Source organism: Schistocerca americana, chromosome X, assembly GCF_021461395.2.
Source record: "Schistocerca americana isolate TAMUIC-IGC-003095 chromosome X, iqSchAmer2.1, whole genome shotgun sequence".
Classification (NCBI taxonomy): Eukaryota; Metazoa; Arthropoda; class Insecta; order Orthoptera; family Acrididae; genus Schistocerca; species Schistocerca americana.
Window position 1 is genome coordinate 946,923,247 of NC_060130.1, and position 27,575 is coordinate 946,950,821.

At 34.3% G+C, this 27,575-nt stretch overlaps 1 protein-coding gene across 1 annotated transcript in view; it reads left to right on the forward strand.

Annotated features, from left to right (window-relative positions):
* Positions 1-27,575, forward strand: part of LOC124556419 (dynein axonemal heavy chain 5) — an 876,134-nt gene that overhangs the window by 352,351 nt on the left and 496,208 nt on the right. The window contains exons 26-27 of the mRNA XM_047130377.1: positions 18,507-18,742; positions 22,992-23,273. Of these exons, the coding sequence (XP_046986333.1) occupies positions 18,507-18,742; positions 22,992-23,273 (518 nt within the window). The remainder of the gene's footprint in view (positions 1-18,506; positions 18,743-22,991; positions 23,274-27,575) is intronic.

Below are 27,575 nucleotides of genomic sequence, written 5' to 3' on the forward strand. Positions count from 1 at the left end.
TAAAAAATTTGTTTTATCTTCATTAGTTATTATTATTGGCATATTTCATATTATAACATATTAATTTTTTATTAACATTTCTACAAATTTTATGGGATGTTGCCACAAATATATTCCACAGAGAGTTCTACAAACTGCAATAGAATACTATATATAATAACTAAAAGCAATTCCTAAAAGATTTTGATGTTTTATCAAGATTTGACTGACAAGTAATAATATTTTTTAATAGACATTCGAAATCAGCACAAACTACAAATGTACTGTTAATGAATTTTTATAATTTTCAAATTTTATGTTCCTCCTTTTACAGTCTATAGGCGTATTTTTACTTCACTTTGTTCCTTAACTTGCTTTTCATAATTTGTTTTGTGTGGTGAAGGGTGTATATAATGCGTTTTTCATCTTAAACAAGAACACTGAGTTAAATATTCGATTTTTTCAAATTCTCCATGCCCTGTAAATTCTTCAGTAAACTTAATTTTTTCTTCCTCAAAAATTTCGCCAATTTCTACTATGACTGTTCTATCTACATGCGCTGTTACTAGATATAACACACATTTTCCCTTTTATAAAAAATAACTGATGTTAACTCTTAACATTAATTAGAGGATTTTTTTATTTCTAGTGGTAAATCGATATGTAAGGGACCAAATATCAGAATGTGTCGATTAAAGCCCAATCTCATTTTTTCCTCATAATCCTTCCATTTCTGTCAATAATTTATTGGTTAATTTTTGGAAATAATCATTTAAATCTTTCCTTATGAAACAACTTCGTTATTTCTTTTAGAATTGAATTGTCATTGTTCACCTTGCTCCTTAAAAACTACAATAAAATATCATATTAACATTAATTTTTCTTCTGTGTATTTATATAATTACAAATTTTTTAACAGTTGCTGTTTAAATTCATTACAAAATTGTATTTCTAAAATATTTATAATATCATTAATATCGAAAGTTAGTATTCCAAATTTGAAAACTTTTCTCTACAATGTACTTTTCTAATATTAAATTCTTTAAATTGTAATTTATAAAATTATACATAGGGAAATAATTATGGAAGGTTTTTGCTTAGTTTCTTGATAAATGGTAGCTTTTGAAAATAATTATCATTCGTTTCATTGTTGTTATTAATATCACCAATATTATCATAAGGAATAATTGTTTCAGTAATATTGCTTGATTGTTGTTTATTAAGTTTAGAATAGTATTTCAATACTTCTTTAATTACAAAGTTCTCTAAGTTCGTTTATAGTTTTATTATCCAATCCATATATGTAATTATTAATTATATTCATATGATTTTCAATATTTTTTCTAACGTTTCTTGAAGTTCTCATAAAGTTCTTTATCCCACCCTTATCGATACTATTAATATTATTCTAAAGAATGTCAGTGAGATTAAATCATTGTTGCTTATGTAATTTACAAAATTTCTTGGTATATTTGCTGTTACAAATTTCTCAAAATCTTTTTAATATTTTATGCTTCAAGTTGTTCCTGAAATAATTTTCAGTAAAAAATCTGACATGAGGTTGATCTTATTTCGAGTAGCCTTTCAGTTCATTTGCTTCACAAAAATTGTGCAAGTATCATAATTAATAAATTTGGTAGTATGTGCTTATTTTGTTTTCATTTATTGAAAAAATGGTTTATTAATGTTTTATGAATAAAAATATTAAAAATAAAAAATATAGATATGTGTGAATTAAGTATATAAAAACAAAATTGTGGCAAAATATAAAAATGTTAAATGAAGGAATTAGAATTTTAATAAATTAAAAATAAAAAGTTTAAAAAATTAAAATTAAAAAATTAAAAATTAACAAACTCGAAAATCAAAAATTAAAAATACAAAAATACAGAGTATATAAAACATTAAACACTAAGGAATTAAAAAACTAAACAATTCAATTATTCAAAAATTAAAGAATTTCATAAAGTCATTGAATACTTTTAATTTATTTATATAATTAAATATAAAATTTTAATCCAATAGATTTATTTTGTTAAAATATTATTTTTTCTCAACCAAACATTTTTATTTTTTAATAGTATTAATTTGGTTTAAAGAATAAATTTACGAAAATTAATTTTTAACAGACAAAGTTATTTTGTTAAGCATTAACGTTTAGCAAATAACTGAATTCAGAAAATACGATTTTCATATTGAAATATATAAAATTTTCCAGAACTATCATATGGCTAGAGGAGAGAACACATAATGCACCCAGCAACATCACTAAAATGATCGTTTTGGTGGCTGATGTAGGAATGGGAAAAACCATCAGCTTAAACCAATACAAATAATTTAGTTATGAATAACCGCTTTTTTCGGTACTTATACAGTGTCAGTTGCAACAGGTGTTTTTATTTCTTACTAATAAGTCTCTAAAAACTCCCAAATATATAGGACCAATGCTACATTTTTCGTTTTTAATTTAATCATTTAGGAACATGAGTAATTCTTCTTTATAACGCTTGCATCATTTTGAAATATTGCATTTATATACAGAGCAGGTGCAGTTGTCAGAACTATTTTAATAACAATGCCAACAGAAACAAAGAACAATCACATGGCATCAACACCAGTAAAGCACTGCTGCAACATTAATATACCAGTACCATACGTATAGGCCTATTAGAGTATGTTGATACATCCAGTATGAAAGACTTACCCTTCTGGTGAAATTGTAGTTTCTCACAGTCTTTATCGGACATCTGTTCTTTGTCAGAATAGCACCAACCCCAGTCAGGAAATATTTTACACAGTGATGTACCAAAGAAGTACAATGATTCATTTGTGTTCAACAATTTAACGTCTGTCTGCCTTATATATTAAATAATAAAATAGGAAGAAAATTATTGTAACAGTACTAAATTATAAATTTAATATCAAATCATTCATTGTCCACGGCAAAAATAGAACACGAAAAAGACAGATTTTCAGTGTCAGTTTCACCCTTTATGACTGACTATTCATAATGCTCTGTTAGTTGTATGATCCCTGATTACAATATGATTTTTAAGCAGAGTTCCAAAATATTGGAAACAATAGCAGTTTGCAGTTGGTTTTTTGTAGCTTTCAAACACTTATCCCATTTTGAGAAAGGCAGTGAGCAGTGGATGGACTGAACATTTTTATTTTCTGATTTAATTTAATATTTTGATTTTATGTACCTCGAAATCGAAGGATTACAATATTTTCAAACATTGTTCGATTTCTAAGTTTATTACAAGAAATAATAGGAGTAAAAAACTGAAAATCACTTATTTCAGAAACCTGTTATTTTGAGGAGGTTCATCAGTCAGGTTAAACTACAGTGAAAAAAAAACGAAGTACCCAAATAATCGTTGTTTCAGTGTTATCATGTCCAGAGGCATAATGTTACCCTTCAAATCTTTGAACATCATACAATCACTGGTAAGCATTATCATGGCACTATACTCCTTTTCAGTATGCATCTTGCCATTTTTATGGATGGCAATGTGTGACCACATGGACAGTGCAATTTGAGGAGATTTTCTTATGAGAAGAGTAGATATAACTTGCAGATCCAGCCACAGTTTTCAACGAAAGTACAACATTTAGCCTCTTTCAGTATAAACAACTGTAATGTCTAGACTGCAATTATTTTGAAACCCAATTGGTTTAAATTGATATTTAATGGAGTAAGGCTATAGATTAAAATTTAATATTTATCTGCATGCACTTTTCAGCTAAAATTAATATTTTCTAGATCATGTTTTTTTAAACTTAAGCAGTAATCCAAACACAGAAATAAAATTTAACTACCAAAGTAAGTAATATGGACCTGTATTTAAAGTATTCATAAACAATATAAACTTGTTTGTCATTTACATTATATAAATAATTCACATTTTCATCATTAATCAGTGAAGAGCATATAACTACTTTGCCATTAAATAAATAAAGACAGATAAAAATCTAGGTGTTAATTTTATTGTTCTTATTGTGTTATATATTTATATATAAAAATTTTACTAACCACAACAAAAACATCAGGGATAAGAGAAAGTGAATAATCAATATTTAATCAAATAGATTTATTTGATTAATACTTAAAAAGAGAAAAAATTAAATTTCTTCAAAATCATGTTCATGAATTAAATGATGATTAAGTTCAATTTACCATGGTAGAAACTTTCAAATTAACCATTTCTTCTAACTAATTTTTGTTCATAGATATAATTTAGTACAACAATAAAGAAGAATAAATTTAAATTTATTGTTAAAAATTAGTGAATCCCTTGTCCACATCTAGCTGTCAAGTTTTCAACTTCTGAAATAATGCCAAATGTATTTACTTCCAATTCTGTTTATTTAGTAAGTCCTTTTGTACAACCTTTACTGTAACAGTAAGTTCATTTAACAGATTCCCATTATTATCATCCATAATAGTGTTTTATTTATACAAAATACACCGGATTTGTTTGTCTTATACATTAATGGCTTAAAAGTACCTGCAGTATTTTCCTTTTATATAAACAAAAATTTAATAACAATCTCAAACCTTTTATAAAATAAAGATCTAAAATTTCCATTATTAAAAATTAAAGAAACTTCAAGTACAGTTCAACTGTGTCTTAAAAAAATAAAAGGCCCTTAGATAATATAAGTATATAAATAAGAAAAGAGAATCTCTTTAAAAGAGAATCTCAGATTACAAGACATAAATAATTTTTAGAAAACAAATAAACTGGAAAGTTATTTAGAATTTAATTTGACACTTACTAGTAATTATAATAACATTATTTTGTGGTATAATACTGCAAAAGAACTTCAAGAAATTTGCGAAACAAAAAAAAATAATTCTGAACTTGTTAGAGAACAATTACTTGAGCTTAATCAAATTCCCAAGGTTAATATCAACAATAACGATAATGAAGTTGATAATACAACAATAAAAGAACTCCATGAAATCTATAAAATTAAAAAATTAAAAAATTTCTAAACTTAATAAACAAGTATTAACCAAATTATTAAAAAATCAAAAAATAATATTAACAACAACGATAATGAAGTGAAAAATAGAACTTTAAATGACATTTAAAAAATTTCTAAATCGAGGAATTTAAAGAATTATAGTCAGATTAATAAACAAGAATTAGTCTAACTTGTTGGAAAATCAGAGGGTAATAAAAAAATTAACCGAAAATCCCAAACCAGTATTAATAATAACGATAGTGGAAGGAAAAATAGAATTACATGAGGCCTTCTATTGGAGAAATATCGAGAAATTAAACAAAAAAAATTACGAGAAGAATTTTTTAGGTTATACGTTTTTACATTTGATGATTACGAATTTTATAAGGAATAAACAAATTAAGAGGAAAAACGTCTGCATTGCAGCTAGAATTATAACTTTTGAATTATCAACACCAATAAAACTGGAAAGTGACAATAATTTTTAATCAAAAAAGTTTAGAAGTAACCAGTAAATTAAAGAAATTTTATCACAAAGGAGATTGATTGAATTTAAGAAGAAGTATTATTGTAGATTTAAGGTACAAGAAGAAATACCAGAATTTAACTTTAATCGAAATTTATTAAGAACAGTAGATTTATAGGCTTATTTTCAAAGAGCTACAACAGACATGCAAAAAAATCAAAGCAAAAAATATGGTTGGTATTTATTTTTTATAAAAAATTTAGAATTAGTTGTCAGTAAACACAATTCAATATTATCCATAGATTTACCTGAAGTAATTGAAACAAAACAGCTGTAATTAATATTAAAAACAACAATTAAAAAATTTCTCTTTTTTCAATAAAATCAGCTCTATATCCACAAGATCATAATGCAGACAGATTTAGCACATATAAAAATATTGGTCTTGAAATATATGAATTTTTGAAGAGGGAAAAATTTATATTCCTTTTCAATTAACAGACATTCCTAAATTAAAAATCAAATATTTCCGTTGATTTTTATACTCATGATGAAATCAGTATTGCCTACCAAATTCACCAAACAAAAAAACAAGAAAAACCTTTTTATTTAGTCCATGATGAAAATAATACACAATGTTTTTGGATAAAGGAATTATCTGAATTAATTGATTATAACATAATTAACGCTAGGATGCATATACAGGGCCTCCGAGGCCCTTGTATGTCTTCATTTTTAAAAAAGTTCAGTAATATTTTGTTTGATTTCAAACTGCTTTCCAGTACTCTTTCACTAACACTGTGACATTCCTCCTATCAAGTCTGAACGAGATACCTTTTTAAGTTTTTTGTATAATTCAATACGTTTACCCATACACTGTGAATGCATAAGCAGGGCTTCAGAAGTCCTGACACATTTATAAATGTTCTTTAGCCTATATTGCCTTCAAAATTTGTCTGGGAGCAGTTATTAATTCAACAATAACTGTAGTGGTATTTCCAGCAAAAAGAGTGCCAACAGTAGCAGTAGCTGTAGTAATAATAGTATAACTAAAAAATAATACACACTACTTTCACATATTGGCGATGTCGGTGTATTATTGATCTTTTTGCTATGAAATGTTTTATTATTGCATAGGATTGTTATCCTGTGCTGCTCTTGTCAGCCTCATTGTTACTGTAGTTTATTTGTTCCTGCAAGACCCATATTGTTACGAGTATGACTTGTTTAGTGCTGCACAGGCTGCTGTTCGAGAGACATGCCTTTTGCTATGGCTTCGACACGCAAAGCAAGAGAGTCAGTACATGCAAATGTAGCTAATTTTGAAAAGTTGTGGCTCAGTGGTTTGAAGAAGATGATTCTTGCGAGGAAGGAAATATTTTTGAAGATGCAAGTAGTGAAGAATCAGCCAACGAACCTGCAGATGTGAATATTGCGACAGATGACAGTCCTTCCGATAATATTATTTCATCAGAGTCTGAAAATGAAGAACCACCACAAAAAGGTATAGAAGACCACACATACATTAGTCGGAATGGAACGATTTGGAAATTAGATCCTCCTGCAACTTTTCGTACGCCTGTCCATAAGATCGTAAACCTAAGGATGCCTGGGACTATTTCATCCCCAAGGAAATACTAGAAGAAATCATCAACTGCACAAATATTGAAGGGAGAAGAGTGGCTTCTTTACGTGCTAAAACGTGGAAAAACGTTTCGCTTGCTGAAATTGAGGGTTTTCTTGGTCTTTTCCTGCTTTCTGGTGTTGAGAAGAGTTGGGATGTCCCTATTAGAGAATTAATCTTGGATGAAAAGGCAAATCCTACATATAAGGCCACCATGTCAGTAAACAGATTCGAGGATATAAGGAGGATGATTAGATTTGATGACAGGCGTACCCGTGAAGCTCGATCTGCAGATGACAAACTTGCAGCTGTTCGCTGTGTATGAAAACCATTTCTTGACAAGTGTAGAAATAGAATGATTCCCAATAATTCGCTCACAGTTGACGAAAAGCTAGTCCCATTCCGTGGAAGATGCAGCTTCACCCAGTATATGCCCTCTAAACCAGCCAAGTATGGCATAATAATATTTTGGTTATGTGATGCTACATCTGCATATGCTTTAGACAGAATCGTTTACACGGGGAGGAAGCGCCATTAACCTATTCAGAAAAATCTCGGATTGAATGTGGTGAAAGACCTTGCTAAAAGCATTGAAGGATCATCAAAAAATATTACTGTTGCCAAATTCTTTACTAGTTTGCAGCTGGCAGAAGAGATGCTTCAGAAGCAAATTACGGTAGTGGGAACAACCAAACAAAATAAACCAGAAATTCCTAATGAGATGGAACCATCTGCCTCAAGAGCGATTCATTCCTCTTTGTTTGCATTTAGAGGTGACATTACAATGGTGAGCTATGTTCCAAAAAAGAAAAGGTCTGTAGTTCTCATTAGCATAGCGCATCACGACAGAAACATTGATGAAACTCATGCAAAAAAGAAACCAGATATAATTAAGTTCTATAACTCTACGAAGGGTGGGGTAGATCAAATGGACCAGAAAATTCGTTATTACACTTGCAAGAGACAAACAAGAAGATGGCCATTTGCATTATGGATGAATATGATGCACGTCGCAGCAATGAACAGCAATGAACATCATACATACCATAGTGGAAGAAGTGATAAAAGGCGTTTGTTCCTAAGAGATTTAGCAGAGGAAATGGTAAGACCACTAATGGAACTTCGTATTCAGATCCCTAATCGTCCAAAGAAAATCGTTGATGCCATGCAAAGATGTGGTGTTCAAAAAGATGTCATATTGCCGAACCAACTACCTGTTTCAGGAAAAAGGAGAAGATGCAATTATTGTCCATATAATAAACACAGGAAAAGTGCTATGACGTGCATTAAGTGTAAAACCAACATTTGTAAGGAACATAGTGGCGTTCTTTGTGCATCTTGTTTGTCACATGTTGAAAACTATGAAATATGCAATTTCGTCTGAACAATGAATAATAACTTTTTGTCAAAATATTGCCTACATACATAATATTGTGAATAATGAGTATGTTTTAATTGAAGAAATTGGTTGTAATAAATGTTATAAAATGTAAACTGCAACTTATAAGTGAATTAAATTATTTGTATATATTATATGTAAATGGATGTAACTTATAAAAATTCATTCTTGGAGTTTTTTAAAAAAAAATGAATAAAATGTTAATCAGGCCCACTAGATCCTGTTACTGTATCTTAGGAATCTTTCAATATGACAATAAATGTGACAGAAATAAATTTAACTCCAAAGAATGATTATATGAAAAGAGGAAAATTTTAAATTAGGTCAGGGCGTTGGAGGCCCTGCATATGCATTCGTGTGTGTTTTCGGCACCATGCATCCTAGGCTTAGTAATATATCAAAAATTAATCCTTGTGATAGATGCTTAAGAATTAAACAAGAAGTTAGCAAATAATAAAAACTTTTTAAAGTCCATGAAACACTAAATATAAATATCGCTACAAAAAGTGTCATAATTAAATCTGAAACATCATTCATTGTAATTGCCTTATGTAATTTATGCTCATTTAGAATGCACATTAACAGATGTTAACACTAGTTAACCAAATCCTGAAAAAGCTTATAACACTAAAAGCCAAAGACATATACTATTCTCAATTTCATTATTATGTTAAATATTCTTAACAGCAATTAAAAACTACATCTAACGTATACTAGTAAAGATTACGTAGAAAAACTGACACTTGCTAAAACAAGTATCTAGAGAAATTAAAAAGCGTTAGAAAGAATTGTACAAATGATAATGACTAAAGAAGATAAATAAATTTAAAAAAAATTGCAAAACATTTTATGTGTGACGAAAAACTTATTAAACTTGAAATAAAAGCAAGAGCTCGTTCTCACTTAACAGGAAAATACTGAGGAAGTGTTCATGAATATTATATACAACATAATATTAATTATAAAAATCCTTCATTTTACCTGTTTATATTTATAATTTAAAAATTTCGATGTTCATTTGTTTATTAATGAATTTGCAATAGATATTAAGTTATTAGCCCCATTACAAATAATGAACAAAAATATATTTCTTTCAGTTAAATATATGAAGGTTTGAATACCATTGAATTTATGGCATTGTATCTTTAAAACGAAATGATTAAAGAAACATCAAAACAATTTTAAAGGTGAACAATTACATTTCATAATTAAAGAAGGAGGTTATCTTTATGAGTATATGGATCCTGAAGTAAAATTAAAAGAAATTTAATTACCTAATGAAGAAAGTTTTTATTCAAGGCTTAATCAGTTCAATATTTCTGATGAAGAGTATAATCAGGCAGAATTACTGCAAGAAAATATTTAATATTAAAAATGTACAAGAATAAGGAGTATATAATAAATCTGATGTTTTATTATTGGTGGATATTTCTGAAAATTTTAGGTATAATTGTGTTAAAACTCATTAACTTGATCCATCTTCATATTTTTCTGCACCTGGTTTACCTTGGGAGTCTAAGTTAAAAATGAGAGAAATTGAATTAAATTTATCAAACAATTATCACATGATTTTCTTAATTGAAAGAGAATTCGGCAAGGAATTCTTATAGGATTAAAATAAATGGCTCATCTAATAAAAATATATGAATAATTTTATTCCAGAAAACACAATAATATTATATTACATATTTGGACACAAATACAGTATTTTATACAGTTGGTCTATGAGTCAATTTTTACCATTTAAAAATGTAAGTTGGTGAGGGTCAAAATATTTCAATTCCAGAAAAATACTTGAAATATCAGATGATAATAAATATGGTTATCTTTTAGAAGCTGATTTAGAATATCCTAGAAAATTTCATGATTTTCATGACCATTTACCACCCATGATGGGACACAGCATCTCCATGGTTGCAATGATGTGGGAATTTTTCCACATGAACATTTCAAGAGTGTTCTGTGAAAGTGAGGAATCCAGTAAAACATTAAATCTACATCACTCTGGCTGGAAAAATATCCTGCAAGAACAGGACCAACAACGACTGAAGAGAATCGTTCAACATGACAGAAGTACAGTGCTACTGTGTAATTGCTGCTGATTTCAATGCTGGCATATCAACAAGTGTCAGCGTGGCAACTATTCAACAAAACATCATTGATATGGGCTTTCAGAGATAAAGACCCACTTGTGTACCCGTGATGGTTGCACAACACAAAGCTTTACACTTCATTGGGGCCCCTCAGTACCAACACAAGATTGGAAACATATTGCCCAGCCAGACGAGTCTCACATCAAACTGTATCTAGCAGATGGATGTATACAGGTATGGAAACAACCTCATGAATCCATGGACCCTGCATGTCAGCTGAGGATGTTCAAACTGGGGGAAGTTCTGTAATGGTGTGGGTCACGTTCTATTGGAGTGATAGGGGACCCTTGACATGTCTAGATACCAATCTGCCAGATGACACATTCGTAAGCATCCTGACTGATCACCTGAATGCATTCATCTCCATTTTACATTCTGACAGACTTGGCAGGATAATGCAACACCCCACACGTCCATAATTGCTAAATAGTGGATTCTGAGCTTAAACACTTCCGATGGCGACCAAACTAGCCAGGCATAAACGTTATGGAGCTTGTCTAGTATGCCTTGCAACATGGTATTCAGAAGGGATCTCTACCCCCTTTTACTCTTACGGATTTATGGACAGTCCTGCAGGATTTGTGGTGTCATTTTCCTCCAGTCCTACTTCAGGCACTAGTCAAGTCCATGCCATGTCATCTTGCCACTCTTCTGCATGCTTGTGGGGGTCCTACATGTTCTTAGGAAGGTGTTCCTTTTTTTTGGTTCTTCAGTTTCAGAACTGAAGATTTTTATAATGGCATAAAATTGAAAGGAAACAAATATTTCACTAGAGATTATTCAAAAAATAATATATATAGACCTCCACAAGTGAACAAGAAGGGTTCACGAAAAATTAAAGATGAAAATTATGAAAGAATTATGTTAGAACACGTTGGTATCTGATCGGAAATATATGCTTTGTAAAGCAAATCAAGAATATAAAAAATCTAAAGGAGTTAAGAAATCCATTGGAAAAATGAAACCACCTTCAATGATTACAAATAACTTTTAAACATGAAATTTAAAAAATGAAGAAAAATTAATTTAATTAGATCTCATAAACATATACTAAATACCACTGAGTGTAATAATCTTGTTTGAAATCTGACAATGATAAAAGGTCTATAATAATAGTTGGAATAAATGCTTTACCATATGGCCATTATGAAATAAAGGTATTAAATCCAAACAAAAGATGAGAAACAACCATGAATGATAGTAATGAAGATTTCTTAACTGAATTGCAGAGAACATTATACAGGAAATGGAATAAAGGATGATGATTTCTTAAGGGAATGAAAGATATGTGGTACAGTTTATCCAGAGAATGAAATAAATAATAAATTAAACAGTTCTTGTATTGATTACCCAGAGGATGATTTCTTAAATGAATTCAATAGCTGTAGGAAAGATTAACCAAAATGAGTTATGAAACTAACAAAATTAAAAATTAATTCGATATCTAATGAATTATTACTACTATTTGATTATAAATTAATTTTTGGTATTTCTTAAGTATATTTTAGACCCAAGTTATCCAAAGAAACATCCAATTTTTTATAAATTTTTATTAATGTTTTTAATAATTGGCGCATTTTTCTGAACTATGATGTCAATTTTGAATATTATTAGTAACTTTTTAAGTTCCTTTTTAAATACTGAACTGATGTGTGTTTTATGATTCTAGTTCTTTTTTTTCTTATAAATTACAGTTTCTTTCTATATATCATTTTCGTTTCTTTATACAGCCATTACAATCCACTGCTAAGGGCAAACTTTTTCATTATTTATAATTTCTTATTATTTTGTTTTTCTTGTTCGCACAATGAACAAATCACTTTCTATGTACTTTCCATCCATAAATAAAAAAAATAATAAATTTTATTATATTCCTTTTTAAATTGTTCATATATCAAACTTAAATATAACACTAAAGAAGGTCTTATAATATATCTTTTGTTTATCTTTAATATTCCTTACAAATTAGATGTATCCATTTCAACTGGATCAGACTGCCATAATTCATGAATTACAAGAAAAATTATATTTCTTCTTTTGTATATTTTTCCCACCAGCTTATATAACTTCTTCTCAAATATGTCCTTTAGGACTTAATACGTTTCAATGTACGTATTAACAGTCTTCATCTCATCACTGAAATTTTTTTTAATGAATTTACTCTTTTTAGTTTTACAAATTGAACAAAGACCTTTAATTCTTTGTCTTCCATTTTTAGTTGTTACTCTATGAGGATTATTTGCTTCAATAAATTTTTATACTTCTTATTGTAGATGTGATAATCGTGAAGGATCGAACAATTGTCCATCTATATAGATAAAAAATTTAATAATTATCGAACTATCCATCATTTTTATTTGATTTTGATAACAATTCACCAAAGAAAATTATTTTTAAATGTATGGTGACAGTTTTTATAGAATCATTTAATCTTACATCTAAGACATTTGATTTGTTAAGTAACAACGAATAATGTCTTCCATTTGTTCTCTACAATTTATCATTCCTTACTGAAATATCGAAATCATTAAATGACAATTAACCTACATTTTTGGCAGTAACAATGTTATTCTTAAGTTTAAAATCGTATTCAAAATTAAAAATTTTATTTCACTTACATTTATGAGCGAAATCCAAATAATTTTTTTCACAGATTTTATTTCAAAAATTACATATTTGACTTATGCACAGTGCTAAATCTAGCTTTGAGAAATAATATGACAAAGCTTTTCCTTTTTTGTATAGTAATTAGTTAGATTATTTTTATTAATTAATTGATTTTTTCACTAGAATCTGTTTTGTTCACATAACTATTTAATTATATTGAAATACTCGAATATTCATACATTGTAATGAGATTTTAAATCGTCCTTATTGAGGTATTTCCTGAATTATGTTATAATACTTATGGATTGTGGTTTTGTAACAAGATTTTTTAAATTCTTTTTGTAAATACTGTTTATTAACAACATCTGTTTTATCAATTGGATCTTCTACATTTACTATTCTTTTAGCAACCAAACTAAATGTAGCTTTTAGACGAATTAAGAATCCAACTTAATTCATTATGAAATTTCTTAGTTACATTTTCTAATTCTTTATGACATTGAATAGTTAAATTTTGTACATCTGTTTTAAAGTTAGGTTGCTGTTTTATGTTTTTAAATCATTACGAAATTTGTTGGTTCAATTTCTAAATCTTAATTAAAATTGTTTATTTTTTCGTTAACATTACCCAGTTCAATAAATATTTCTTCTATTTTAAGTTATGATTCAATTTTTGAGAGTATTTAACTCATACCTCTTCTCACCAAAATTGTAATTGCAGATACTTGAAAATGGCGATTAAGCTGAAATAGACTGTTGTAAATAAAGATTACTTTTTATTAGCAGCTGTATCAACTTAAACAATCATGTCGTTACCAGACATATATTTCGCTGCTGTTCCTAAAGAAAAAAAAACATTTGTCTTATTTCTAAAAAATGTCCCTTTATTATATTTAAAATTTCTTTAAAGTTCTAACCATTTGATAGTAATTTTGAGACAAATAAATGTAAATGTCTACAAATAAATTCGTTAAATCCAGTATTTTTTCAACATTGATATAAGTAATTTTATCCTAAATAATTTTTAATTCTTTTGGAGTATCACCACCAAACGAATCAAAAACAAATTTCGATTTTTCGAGTTATCTGGTGTATACCAATTTGGTTGGAAGTATCTAAGTTAAACTATTTCACATTCAAGATTTCTTTGATTATTTTGTAATTTGTGAGTCATGAATACAGTAATTTTTAATTGTTCAACTAATTCTTCTATTTAAAAATTATGTAAAGGATTGCTGTACTTTTTAATTATTTCTTCATAATTTTTCACCTTTCTCATTCCTGTTCCTTTCTTTTCCATCATTAAATCATGTCTTTTTGCTCATATAATTCTTTATTAATTATCTGATTATTATGAATACATGAAACAAGAGAAAAATATCACCAGTAAAATTGGTAAAAATCTTCCTTCATATTTTGTTATCCCAGAACCTTCTTCCTTTTCCACTAGATTTTCATCAGTTTTTTTCCACTACAGAAATAACTAACGTAATAAGTCAATATTCACCAGTTTTCTTATCTCTCTTCCTTTAATGAGCATCAGTTGAAAAATTATCGATAGTATTTAACTGTTCATTATTTAATTTAACTAATACTGGCTTTGCTTTACTTTTACCACTTGGATGAAAGTATAATCAATACTAAAGTTATTCACTTACATAGATTATTAAAGAATTTTATAAATGCCATCATTTATCATCAGTTTCAACAGCCACTCCTAATATCGTTTTTCCATACATTATTCCTCTAACACCTGTTGCTGCCAGTTTTGCACCAAAGGAAGCAACTTCAGAATACATTCTTTTGTTTGCAAAGAATTGAAGTTTTTATCAGCTTTGTCATTTTTCCCAAATCTTTATTTCCTCTACAAAAATGTTATGTTTTTACGACTTTTGTCTAACACGTGAGATTTTACTGGTAATTTTCCAATATTCATAAATCTATTGACACATGTTAATCCAAAAACTGTATCTTCACTATTGTTGATAAACTCTAACATTCTGAAACTAATATTTTCTCAATATTCCATGATTCTTCTTCATTTTTTAACTTTTTACTATCTATAATATCTTCTTTATAATTCCTTAGCAAACACTGTATTTCTGATTTGCTTAGCTTATAGTCATGTTGTGAACTATCATGCTGTTTAATTAGTGGAATATGATTAAATTCTTCAAATTAATGTTGATGATTAGAAACACTTGTTTTTAAACTTCTCTGTTTTCTTCAGTCGATTTTATCACATTATCATGTAATCCTTTGAATCCTTGTTTAACTTGTTCGATAGCATCGATAGCTGGTTGATCTTCTTTTTTAAATTTTTCGCATCCTTTTCTTCATTTGTTTTCCATTTTTCAAACTCGTCTTTTAATTTTTCTTTTCCTTTTCTATTTCGTTTAGCTTTTTTATAAATGTCTGTCACATTTTGTAAACATCTATTAAGGATAAAAAACAATAATCAATTATGTTTTTTCAGTTCAATATTTATGTTCAACATTTATGTTCAACATTTATGTTCGATGTTAATATTCAATGTTTATGTTCAACATTTATGTTTTCAAAAATTTCTTAATATTTTCTTTGTATTTACCATTACTAATTTTTTTGTCCTTTCTAGTGTAGTAAAACCAAATTCATCGTTTTTCAACATTTACTACACATTTCCTTAAAATCGTCAAATTTAAAGTCAACTCCAAGAAACTCATAATACATATGATATAAATTCATGTCATCTTGTATGAAAATATTTTAAAAATTAAGATTACCTGTAACGAATAATTTTGATATTTTTGAATATGTTTGAGTTAAAAACAACTTATTCGTTTATGTTTACCTTCAGGAAAGATTCTCTAACTACATCCTGATTTTCAAGGATGATATTGTCATGTATAACAACTGAATTATCCTCACATTCATCTAACTGAAGAATTTCTTCACTATTTACAATAAAAGCAGCGTTTTTTATTAATTTTATCTTCAATTTTTTCACACTTCCCATAATTTTTTTAATGTTATGGTTGATCTAATTTTGTAGAATAAATATACAAATTGTTAATTTTATCCCAATTGAACCATCCTGGAGCTAGAATGTAATTACTGATAACTAATGTCATTTTCCACAACCACTGAGTCCCATTACTGAACACTAAATAGCCTTTGGTTAAGGCTGACTGTGTTTTTTTTCGGTTTCTTCTCTGGGATTTTTCTTTTCAGTTCCCAGTCCATCATTTGTTTACATAAATTTTGTTAATAATAAATGAGCTGTTTTCCAACTGAGTGGTAAATCATCAGTTCTTAAAAAAGATTAACTTTTCCTGTATTAGTCCTTTATAGAAATTTACATTAATTGCTTTTTATTCAGTTTTTTAACACCAAATATTTCTCCAGAAAATAATAGTTCCCATCAGTCAATACAGTTTCAAAAACTTCCTAAAATTTATTCATTCAAAAACCTAACATACACGTTAAAGAAGATAAAATTTTAAATAGTGTTAGTATAGAAAGTTACATTAAATTATTTATGGATAAAGAAGATATTACTGGACAAATTTTTAATTGTAATGCTAAAATTATTGAACCCAAACCGAAAACCGTTGGTACTAGTTTACCAAAAATAATACCATTCAAAACAGTAAATATAAATTTTTATCTAGCCTATGGAATGTTTCTTAAACATGCTGATCATTTTCACTGAGCAACTAATGTTATTTCCTCAGTTAAATCAAATGCTGAATTAGGAGGATCAATAATTTATGACCCAAATTATCCTGTAGATACTCCAATTTTTGACACTATTCACAATTTAGAAATAACTATAACCGGTGAAAATAACGATTTGATTGACTTCAATGGATCAACAGTTACAGTTATTTTAAAAATGTCTTAGTAAACATTTTCCTTTATAAATGAGTAAGAATCAATGTTACCAATATCACTCTTTTCCTGTCAATGAAAAGCTAAGAATAATTTAAATATTCAAAACAAAGAAATAGAAATTATCTTAACATTGGAGGCAGATGAACTTAACCTGATCATTCACAACTTTATATGAATTCCATTATCATTGTAACTGATGGAACAGATTATCCAGTCTATGATGGAAAATCTAATAAAAAATTAGTCGATAGTTATTTGGCAAAACTGTTTGACATTATGACAATTAAAAATGGAAACAATATTCTGTCTGGAATAGAACATCCATTTATTTCTTTATTAGTTCTTATTTGATTAACTTCATCTCTGTCGAATGAATTAACTATGGAAGAACATATTTTTAATGATGGTAAAATAAAAAGTAAAAAGAAGAAGTACTTTTTCTGTTAACAATTATTCAGTGGATTTTTTAAAAAATTACAAAGAAATAATGTGGGAAAAAGAAGTAATTGTAATTTCCACTTGGAGCTCAAGTTTTGGAGATTCTGTTCTTAGATGGACTGATCGTAGCCAAGCTGGAATTGAAATAAGAGATACTCTTCCAAAAAAATTGTCGTAGGATCCATGGCAATCCGTCTTCCAGTCTTCAAGCCAATCACGAACAATTGTGGCCTGGTGACATGGCGCATTCTCATCCATAAAAATTCCATCGTTGTTTGGGATCATGAGGTCCATGAATGGTTGCAAATCGTCTTCAAGTAGCCGAACACAACCATTTCCAGTCAATGACTGGTTCGATTGGACCACAGGACCCAGCCCATTCCATGTAAACACAGCCCACAGCACTATGGAGGCACCACCAGCTTGCACAGTGCCTTGTTGACAGCTTGGATCCACTGCTTTGTGGGGTCTGCGCCCCACTTTAACTCTACCGTTAGCTGTTACTAACTGAAATTGGGACCAGACCACGTTTTTCCAGTCGCATAGGGTCAAATCGATACGGTCTCGATCACACGATAGGCGCTGCAGGCGATGTTGTGCTGTTAGAAAGGCATTCGCGTCGTTCGTCTGCTGCTGTAGACCATTAACGCCACATTTCGCCGCTTTTTCCGAACGGATACGTTCGCCGTACGTCCCACATTGATTTCTGCGGTTATTTCACTCAGTGTTGCTTGTGTACACGATAATACTGCCATCTGTATATGTGCATATCACTATCCCACGACTTTCGTAACCTGGGTGTAAGATGTAGTTGTACAACTGCCCAGTGATCTCTCTCTGTAACGTGGAGGCCGCATTGATCTCATTTCATCCGATGCTAGTAATTGTGACGCAATTTTGTTAACAGGAATTAAGACTGTACAATATGTCACCATTATTTGTATTTTCATCGTTGGTTTTGTATTTCAAATACTTTTCTCGCCCTTACAGAGAAACTAAAATTTGGTCTACTGACTGAGGTGCGGGCATGCACCTACCGCATCGGACAGGCGCTAAAGAAGAAATACCGGCGGGAGATGGACTACGTGTACGCAGTGATCAGCGAGATGGAGCGGAAGCTTGAGAGGCCCATCCGAGACCTGGATGACGTGAGGCTCGTCATGGACACGCTGCGCAAGATACGCGAGCAGGAGGTCGACATGGAGCTCCGCATCGAACCCATTGAGGTAGTCCACCAAGGCTGTTCAGCCAAATTTACATTTCTCGCCGAATACTGCAGTCATTCCCTTCGAAGGCACACAATATTTCCAATTTCCATTAAGAAATTCTAGAACAAGGAATTAGATAATGTTTCGACTTGCAACCAGTATCTAGACAAAACCCATTTCTAATGACAACTATAACCCACAAGCCGCCTTATAGTGTGGGGTTGGACGTACTTTTGGTACCACTAACTGATCCCACCTTCACCGTTCCTTTCGCAAACGGCGCGTGGAAAGACTGATTGCCAATAAATCTCCGGAATAGCTGTAAAGTCAGTGGTTTTCTTTTTATGAATATTTCGGGACGCGCATATTGGAGGAAGTAATATGTTGCCTGACTCTCCTCGGATCGTACTCTCTCGTAATTTCAATAACAAACCATTCTGTGTTGCACAACACGTCACTTGCAGCGTCTGCCACTAGAGTATGTTCAACATCTCCGTACTGCTCTGGCGCTTATTACAGAAACAATCTTTTGCTATAATATATTTATCTCTCCTGCGTTTCATGGATAAAATAGTGTTAAAAGTTTTCTGTGATTCGATAATTATTGCATTTATGAACAACAAAATACTATGGTAGCAATGACCAACACTAATCGCTGTTTTAGTACTCGAATAGAATGTGGATCGTCAACAAAATAACAGACACCAGCCCAGTCTGCAACTATGCCATGTTTTAAATCCTCTTAGGTCGTCGGAACTTGTATATAGAGTTCATCTTTGAATTTTTACCAGATAAAGAAGTCCAATAACGTCAAATCATGCGAACGTGCATGCAAACTGATAATGACAAATTGCCTGTTGGCTTCTGTCTCGGGTTCTCCGGCCGACGTTTGTTGAATAATTTTTCTGACGTTTCGTCAGCACGAATCGCCGGCATTGTCAAAGACTCATCCTCAACTGCTGGTGGTACACTTGAGTGGATCTTACAGCCGCAAGTTATATATACCTGGCGTGCCAACGTCCAAGAGCTTTCCGTGGTCATTTCCGCTTCGGATTTCCGCTTGCTACCTGAAACAAGACCCCTGGAGTAGACAACATTCCATTAGAACTACTGACAGCCTTACGAGAGCCAGCCCTGACAAAATTCTACCATCTGGTGACCAAGATGTATGAGACAGCTGAAATACACTCAGACTTCAAGAGGAATATAATAATTCCAATCCCAAGGAAAGCAGGTGTTGACAGATGTGAAAATTACCGAACTATCAGTTTCATAAGTCACGGCTGCAAAATACTAACGCGAATTCTTTACATACGAATGGAAAAACTGGTAGAAGCCGTCCTCGTGGAAGATCAGTTTGGATTCCGTGGAAATATTGGAACACGTGAGGCAATACTGCCCCTACGACTTATCTTAGAAAATAGATTAAGGAAAGGCTAACCTACGTTTCTAGCATTTGTAAACTTAGAGAAAGCTTTTGACAGTGTTAACTGGAATACTCTTTTTCAAATTCTGAAGGTAGCAGGGGTAAAATACAGGGAGCGAAAGGCTATTTACAATTTGTACAGAATCCAGATGGCAGTCATAAAAGTCGAGGGACATGAAAGGGAAGCAGTGGTTGGGAAGGGAGTGAGACAGGGTAGTAGCCTCTCCCCGATGTTATTCAATCTGTATATTGAGCATGCAGAAAAGGAAACAAAAGAAAAATTCGGAGTAGGTATCAAAATCCATGGAGAAGAAATAAAAACGTTGAGGTTGGCCGATGACATTGTAATTATGTCAGACAGTAAAAGACGTGGAAGAGCAGTTGAACGGAATGGACAGTGTCTTGAAAGGAGGATATAAGATGAACATCAACAAAAGCAAAACTAGGATAATGGAATGTAGTCGAATTAAATCGGGTGATGCTGAGGGAATTAGATTAGGAAATAAGACACTTAATGTAGTAAAGGAATTTTGCTATTTGGGGAGCAAAATAACTGATGATGGTCGAAATAGAGAGGATATAAAATTTAAACTGGCAATGGCAAGGAAAGCGTTCCTGAAGAAGAGAAATTTATTAACATCGAGTATAGATTTAAGTGTCAGGAAGTCGTTTCTGAAAGTATTTGTATGGAGTGTAACCATGTATGGAAGTGAAACATGGACGATAAATACTTTGGACAAGAAGAGAACAGAAGCTTTCGAAATGCGGTGCTACAGAAGAATACTGAAGATTAAATGGGTAGATCACATAACTAATGAGGAGATATTGAATAGAATTGGGGAGAAGAGAAATTTGTGGCACAGCTTGACTAGAAGAAGGGATCGGTTGGTAGGACATGTTCTGAGGCATCAAGAGATCACCAATTTAGTGTTGGAGGACAACGTGGAGGGTAAAAATCGTAGAGGGAGACCAAGAGATGAATACACTAAGCAGATTCCGAAGGATGTAGGTTACAGTAGGTACTGGGAGATGAAGAAGCTTGCATAGGATAGAGTAGCATGGAGGGCTGTATCAAACCAGTCTCAGGACTGAAGACTACAACAACAATACCTGAAGCGATTGTTCACTGCAACACAGGAATCCAGGACCTGTTCACCTTGACTCTTTCTTCTTTCTTGTCGAAGCTATTGTAATGTTTGTGTATATCTATAACTTCCGTGAACAAGCAGGTGTAATAGTTTTTCTCAACAGTAAAAATTTTCTTGTCGGCGAATTTCACAAGGTGATTGGTCTCAGAAATCTCGTTGATTTCTCGTCCAGTCATTCCATCACAGACTTCTCCGCATGTTCGTGGTATTCGGTAAACTCCCGAATGTAATTGCCAGGTACATATAATGTGCGGTCGCGAGCTTGACAATGGAGGGTGAAGCTTTCACAATGGCAGCCACTCGTACTGGAGAAACGTCAGAAATTTATCAACAAACGTCGGCCGAAGAACCCGAGACAGAAGCCAACAGACAATTTGTTAACAAGCGACCAGGAAACCTTAACAGTCTTGCAATCGGATAACGCCTTCATGTCCTATCAAGAGCAAAATGCGAACAACGCTGGGCTGGCTTCTTCCAGAGCCACTTACACATTCTCTGGAGCTAAAATGTTAATTATGACCAACGGCTCTCAGAAAATCTATTTCGTTCACTCTGTTCGTTGCAAGCCTGCTCGTTACCCTCTGCGAAATATTCCAACGCCCTTGCGATAAGCATTCTTTCCACATTCCCTGAATTGTCATACCTTCTGAACACCGACTACCGTGATATCTTTATGTGTATAACTCAGTTGTTCTATTAGCTTTCCTACTGCGTTCTCCATAAATAAATAGCACACCTACTTTCTGTTGGCTTATTAAATGCATTTTTTTCAGACTACCCTGTACTTGGCACACGTGATCGGCCAAGGCATAAGGAAACTACATTTCCTCTGTTACCCTTTCCTTTTATGCTGGTATCGCAGCGGTGCCACACTGTGCTTCCTTCATATCCGATGTGACGTATTTTCTTATTCCGTATTCAATCATGAGCTTCCGCATAAGACAGTAAACGATTTCCTACTCAAAACAGATAAATCCCGAGTTGTAAATATTGTAATTTCTCCGAAGCTAATAATCGTATTTTGAAGAGTGAAACGCCATTGATTTAGCCTCTTTTAGAGCTGCAATACACAAATTTCTTTATTTCCACCTCAAAAAACGAAAATTGTACTGATGTCTTTGTAATTAATGTACCTGTCAACAGAGACTATACATGCTGTAATGAAGAAGTTCTCACTGTTCATCTGGGTGAAAATAGAATTACTATTTCTTAAACGGTTTTAGAAACATTTGACGTCGACAGTTTAGCTGAATCACTCTTTATACGTGTACTAGAGTAAGATTAACGTCTGATTATCGTTCCTTTGCCTACAAAATTGCTTTCAAGCAGAATTTCATACGAAGATTCACAAGATATCATATGTACAGTAATTTACAGATGGATTAATAAAATTCACTGAAGGTACCATATAAATAGCGGAACCATGTATGAGTGGAACGAAAATAAGAAAACGTGCCTTGCAGAAGGCCAAAATTCTCTGTAAATTATATTATAGACAAATGTGACTTGTCGTTATGTACGTGAGGTATCGCGTGTCAGTGTGCTCCAAATACGTCCTGTGTTAGCACTTGTACGTTGTAATGTTGCCGCGACCTAGAGCAGATGGACAAGCTTCGCTACACGTGTCACTGCAGACGCGTATTCTGAATGTACACGTCGTTACAGCTTGTAATGTAACTGTTGGATGTGACAGGAGGCGTTCAACGTGGTGACGCGCTACGAGCTGCCGGTGGCGCGCGAGGACCTGGAGCAGGTGGACAACCTGCGCTACACGTGGCAGCGGCTGCAGACGCGCGCGCTAGACGTGCACGTGCTGTTGCTCGCCATGCAGCCGCACTTCCAGGAGGACCTGCGCGCCAACCTGGAGCGCTTCCGCCAAGACAACATCGAGTACTGCCACGAGTACCGCACCAGCGGGCCCATGATGCCCGGCCTCACGCCCCGCGAGGCCTCAGACCGCCTCATACTCTTCCAGGTTTCACGACCACTTTCTGTGCTACTGATCGACTCCTTGTACAACTACAGACATTTTATTATATCTACCTCCAAAGCCGAAGTCACTAACGCACGTTGTAATTTGTCGCAAACTGAGGTGATCAAGCGCAAGGACTGGGGGACAGGGTGAGGGGGGAGGGAGGAAACAGCAGAAGGGGGAGGGGAAGGAGAGGGAGCCCAAGGCAGGAGGAGAGGGGAGGAGGCGGGTCAGAGTTGGAAGGAAGGATAAATATCGGGGCAAAGCGCATCATCTGGGACAGGGAGACATTGGAAGTTCCCTTGGGAGAGGAGGTAAGGGGTGGAGATGGAGAGAGAGTGGGACACATCAGTAAAGCTGTGGCTGCAGGTGGAGAGTGGAAAGGAGGGGAGACACCAGGAGGTGAGGGGCGTAGAGATGGCAGTTGGTGTAGAGGATACAGATGTGTGCAAGGAAAAGGAGGAGACGTGGGAAGGGGATGAGGTCATAGAGGATCCTCGTGGGGGATGGGAGATGGATACAGGAAGCGAGGCAGAGCACATGGCGTTCAAGGATTTTGAGGGCATTATAAAATATAGGAGGGGTGGAGACCCAGGCAACACTGGCATAACAAAGGATGGGATGGATCAAGGATGTGTAGGTATGAAGGATGGTGGAAGGGATCAATCTCCATGTCCTACCAGACAGGAGTTTCAGGAGGCAGAGTCTACTGTGGCCTTTTCATTGGATGGTAAGTAGATTGCGAGTTCAGGTGAGATGATGGTCAGTGGTGAGGCCAAGGTATTTCAAGGTGGGGGAAGTTGGATAGGGCAGTCATAGATGGTGAGGAAGAAATCATGGAGCCGGAGGGAGGGGGTGGCACATCCTATAATGATTGCCTGGGTTTTGGAGAAACTATTTCGAAGGAGCCACTGGTTGCACCAAGTGGTAAACTGGTTTAGGTGGGTTTGGAAGGACTGTTGAAGGATGGGATAGAGGGCAAGGAAGGTGGTGTCATCAACATATTGAAGGAGATGTATGGGTGGGGATCTTTGGCATATCAGCGCTGTACAGGAGATATAGGAGAGGAGAAAGGGTGAAGCCCTGGGGCACACCTGCAGTAGGGTGCCCGCATCTTGTGGTCGTGCGGTAGCGTTCTCGCTTCCCACGCCCGGGGTCCCGGGTTCGATTCCCGGCGGGGTCAGGGATTTTCTCTGCCTCGTGATGGCTGGGTGTTGTGTGCTGTCCTTAGGTTAGTTAGGTTTAAGTAGTTCTAAGTTCTAGGGGACTGATGACCATAGATGTTAAGTCCCATAGTGCTCAGAGCCATGCAGTAGGGTAGAAAGTATGAATGGCGACATAGGAAGGATGTTGAAAGAGGAAGGAGGTAGCGAGGTGGATAAAGTTGATAGGAAGGCCATACGTCTGGAGCTTGAAAAGGAACCCAAAATGCCATACATGGTCATAGGATCTGGAGGTCAAGATAAACAAAAATTAAGTTAGAGGGAGGGGAGATGGGTGACGTTAAGGAGCTAGTCGTCGGATGGGAAGGAGGGCTGGAAACCACACTGGATAAAAGGGAGGAAGTGGTGTTGAGTTAGGTGGTGATGGATACATTGAGAGAGGATGGACTCAAAGACCTTATTGAACACAAAGGTGAGGCATGTGGGACGATAGGAGGAGATGTCAGAAGGAAGTGGGTGTAAGGAACAATGGGATATAGGAAGTCTTCTGCAGGTTGGGTTGGAAGCCAATGAACAGTGGAGAGGATGGTGTTGTACAGGGTCGCAAAGACGGTGAGGAAGGAGAGAGGGCTTTCCTTGAGGTGGTGGTAGGTAATGCAATCATGGCCAGGGGTGGTGTGGTGTTTGGACCGGAGGATGAGTATAATGTCATGTGCTGTGATAGGAGTGTTCAATTCCGAAGGTAGTAACTGGTCCAAGTACCAAAATCTGGGAGCAAGCAGCATGACAGTGCTATTGGTGCAGTCGAGGACATCGGCGAAGAGGGGGTAATCAAAGTGAGGGTCATTTGGTATGGAGAAGACTTTAGAGAGGTGGAAAGCAAAACGGTTAGCTTCACTGAGGTTGTCAGGGTAGGGGTGGTTGTCATGGAGGAGTGGATAATTTGGGGTGGGATGGCTACCAGTAAGAGGGCAGACCAGTACTTGGAGCAGTTGACAGGGATGGTGGCGTTTAGTTGTGTGCATGTATGGCGCGAGTCCTGGGGTTTCTTTGCTGTCAGAATGTTTCGAACACGTCTTTCTAATTGCAGGTGTTGGATGGAGGAGTGTGTCCCAGTCATGAGTCCGAAGGAAGGAACAGGAGAGCTGGTGGCATTCACGGAGAAGGAGTATGGCCTGTGGAGGAAGGGGAGGACAGTGAGGATGGATACGTTTGGGGGGAATGTGAGCTACTACAGCGTCAGGACAGTCTTCTGGAGGAAGGGCAAAGAGTGAGCGATGTCATCAGGATAGTGGAAGGGAAGGGGCTGGCTTCTGACCTGGGTGTTGATGGATTTCTGGTAGGCATACCAGTCTGCACGGAAGGTATTTGTGAACGACCTTGGGAGGGGCGACAGAGTGGGAAGCTGGGGGGGGGGGGCAAAAGAGATGGTGAAAAGGACTTTAAAGTGGCCGCTGCCATTGGGATCGAGGAGTTCTGCAGTGATATGCCCAAGGAGGTTGGGGGACATACAGCCATTAAACATTTGAACTTACATGTTTCAGGCATTTAGTAATGGCATTTGGGAATTAAACACGTTTATACTTGTTTAAAACTTAAATAGTTGCCATGTTAAATTAAGCTAATACACATGCTGGGAAAGTACGATATTTTCTATGAGAATAGTTGTCAATACTGTATTTGTATACAACATTTCAAGACGAAAAACTGAACCACAATCACCATCAGAGTCCTACGCAATCTAGTCGGTGTAATGTGCAGTCAACAGCCTCCACTACGCTCTCACAGCGCAAGGGGAAAGATTCATGTTTCCACAAACAGACTCCAGTTATATGATTCACATAAATGCTTCAGCAAGTAGTGCAGAAGGCTTGTGACTGGCCAGTCCCACACGCATGCCGACAGAATTTTCTGTCATGTCCTGCTACTTTTACTTCTAAGGGATTGCTATTCAATTTTCGTCCAATACACATTTAGTGATACTTATACACAAGTTGAAACATAGCCTGTCAATGGCATGGTAAACAGAGACAGTGAAAAAATGACAACATCTTACTAGAGTAATGGCGCAACAGGTCTGAGCTGGATTGTAACGCCATAGAGCTGCACCAGTATAACACCTGGTCACCATTTTCGATCACCATCTCCCACTCCAGGACACACATCCTTAATTCTGACGTCGTAGTTAGGCTGGAGCTTGTATTCCAAGTCTTAGATCGTGACATCATAGAGCCAGGCCATTATTCCAAGTCAGCCAGCATGACAATGCATCATCTTGGATTTCCCGCTAATTTATACTTAGAACAACAACCATCATTCCACAGAAAAGATACTAGAGCTGTTGGGCATTTTTTTTTTTTTTTAGTTTCCCGCCTAAATTTGAATTCCTGCACTTGGTCTTTATCAGAAGGGGAGGGAAGGACGGTGGGTAAGCACCCACTACTCATTGATGACGTCATCAGTGACATAATTTGGGCGAGAACACACGCAGAATAATTATTTACCTCATGACATGGGATGAAAGCTAGGAAAGATAGAGCATTGATAATAAACAAAGCATAGTCTTTCTTTCCAATCACAAATCTACAGAGAAAATAACATTTCAATAGGAACGAAAAAGCATGAAACTTATGGAATTAAAAACAGGACTTACTTAGCTACCAAGAATATAGTCTGCAATGCCTATCCGTCTGAACCCACAGGCTTTTCAGCACTGTGTAGCCCATTTGTTTCAAAGGATTGAAGGCTGTTTAGCAAAAGAAGTACGTTGACTTGTCACCAGGCTGTACTTTTTTATCCGACGAAATGCACTGAAGAACAATTCTTACATGTTCGACATTCAGAAGAACAACCTCCAATATCACTTACATCTGTTTGTATCAGAATCCTAGGGGATACTCTGACCTAGCAATAACAAAACCCTTCCAACATCAGCATGGCGCCGGCCGGTGTGGCCGAGCGGTTCTAGGCGCTACAGTCTGGAACAACGCGACCGCTACGGTCGCAGGTTCGAATCCTGCCTCGGGCATGGATGTGTGTGATGTCCTTAGGTTAGTTAGGTTTAAATAATTCTAAGTTCTAGGCGACTGATGAACTTAGAAGTTAAGTCCCATAGTGCTCAGAGCCATTTGAACCATCAGCA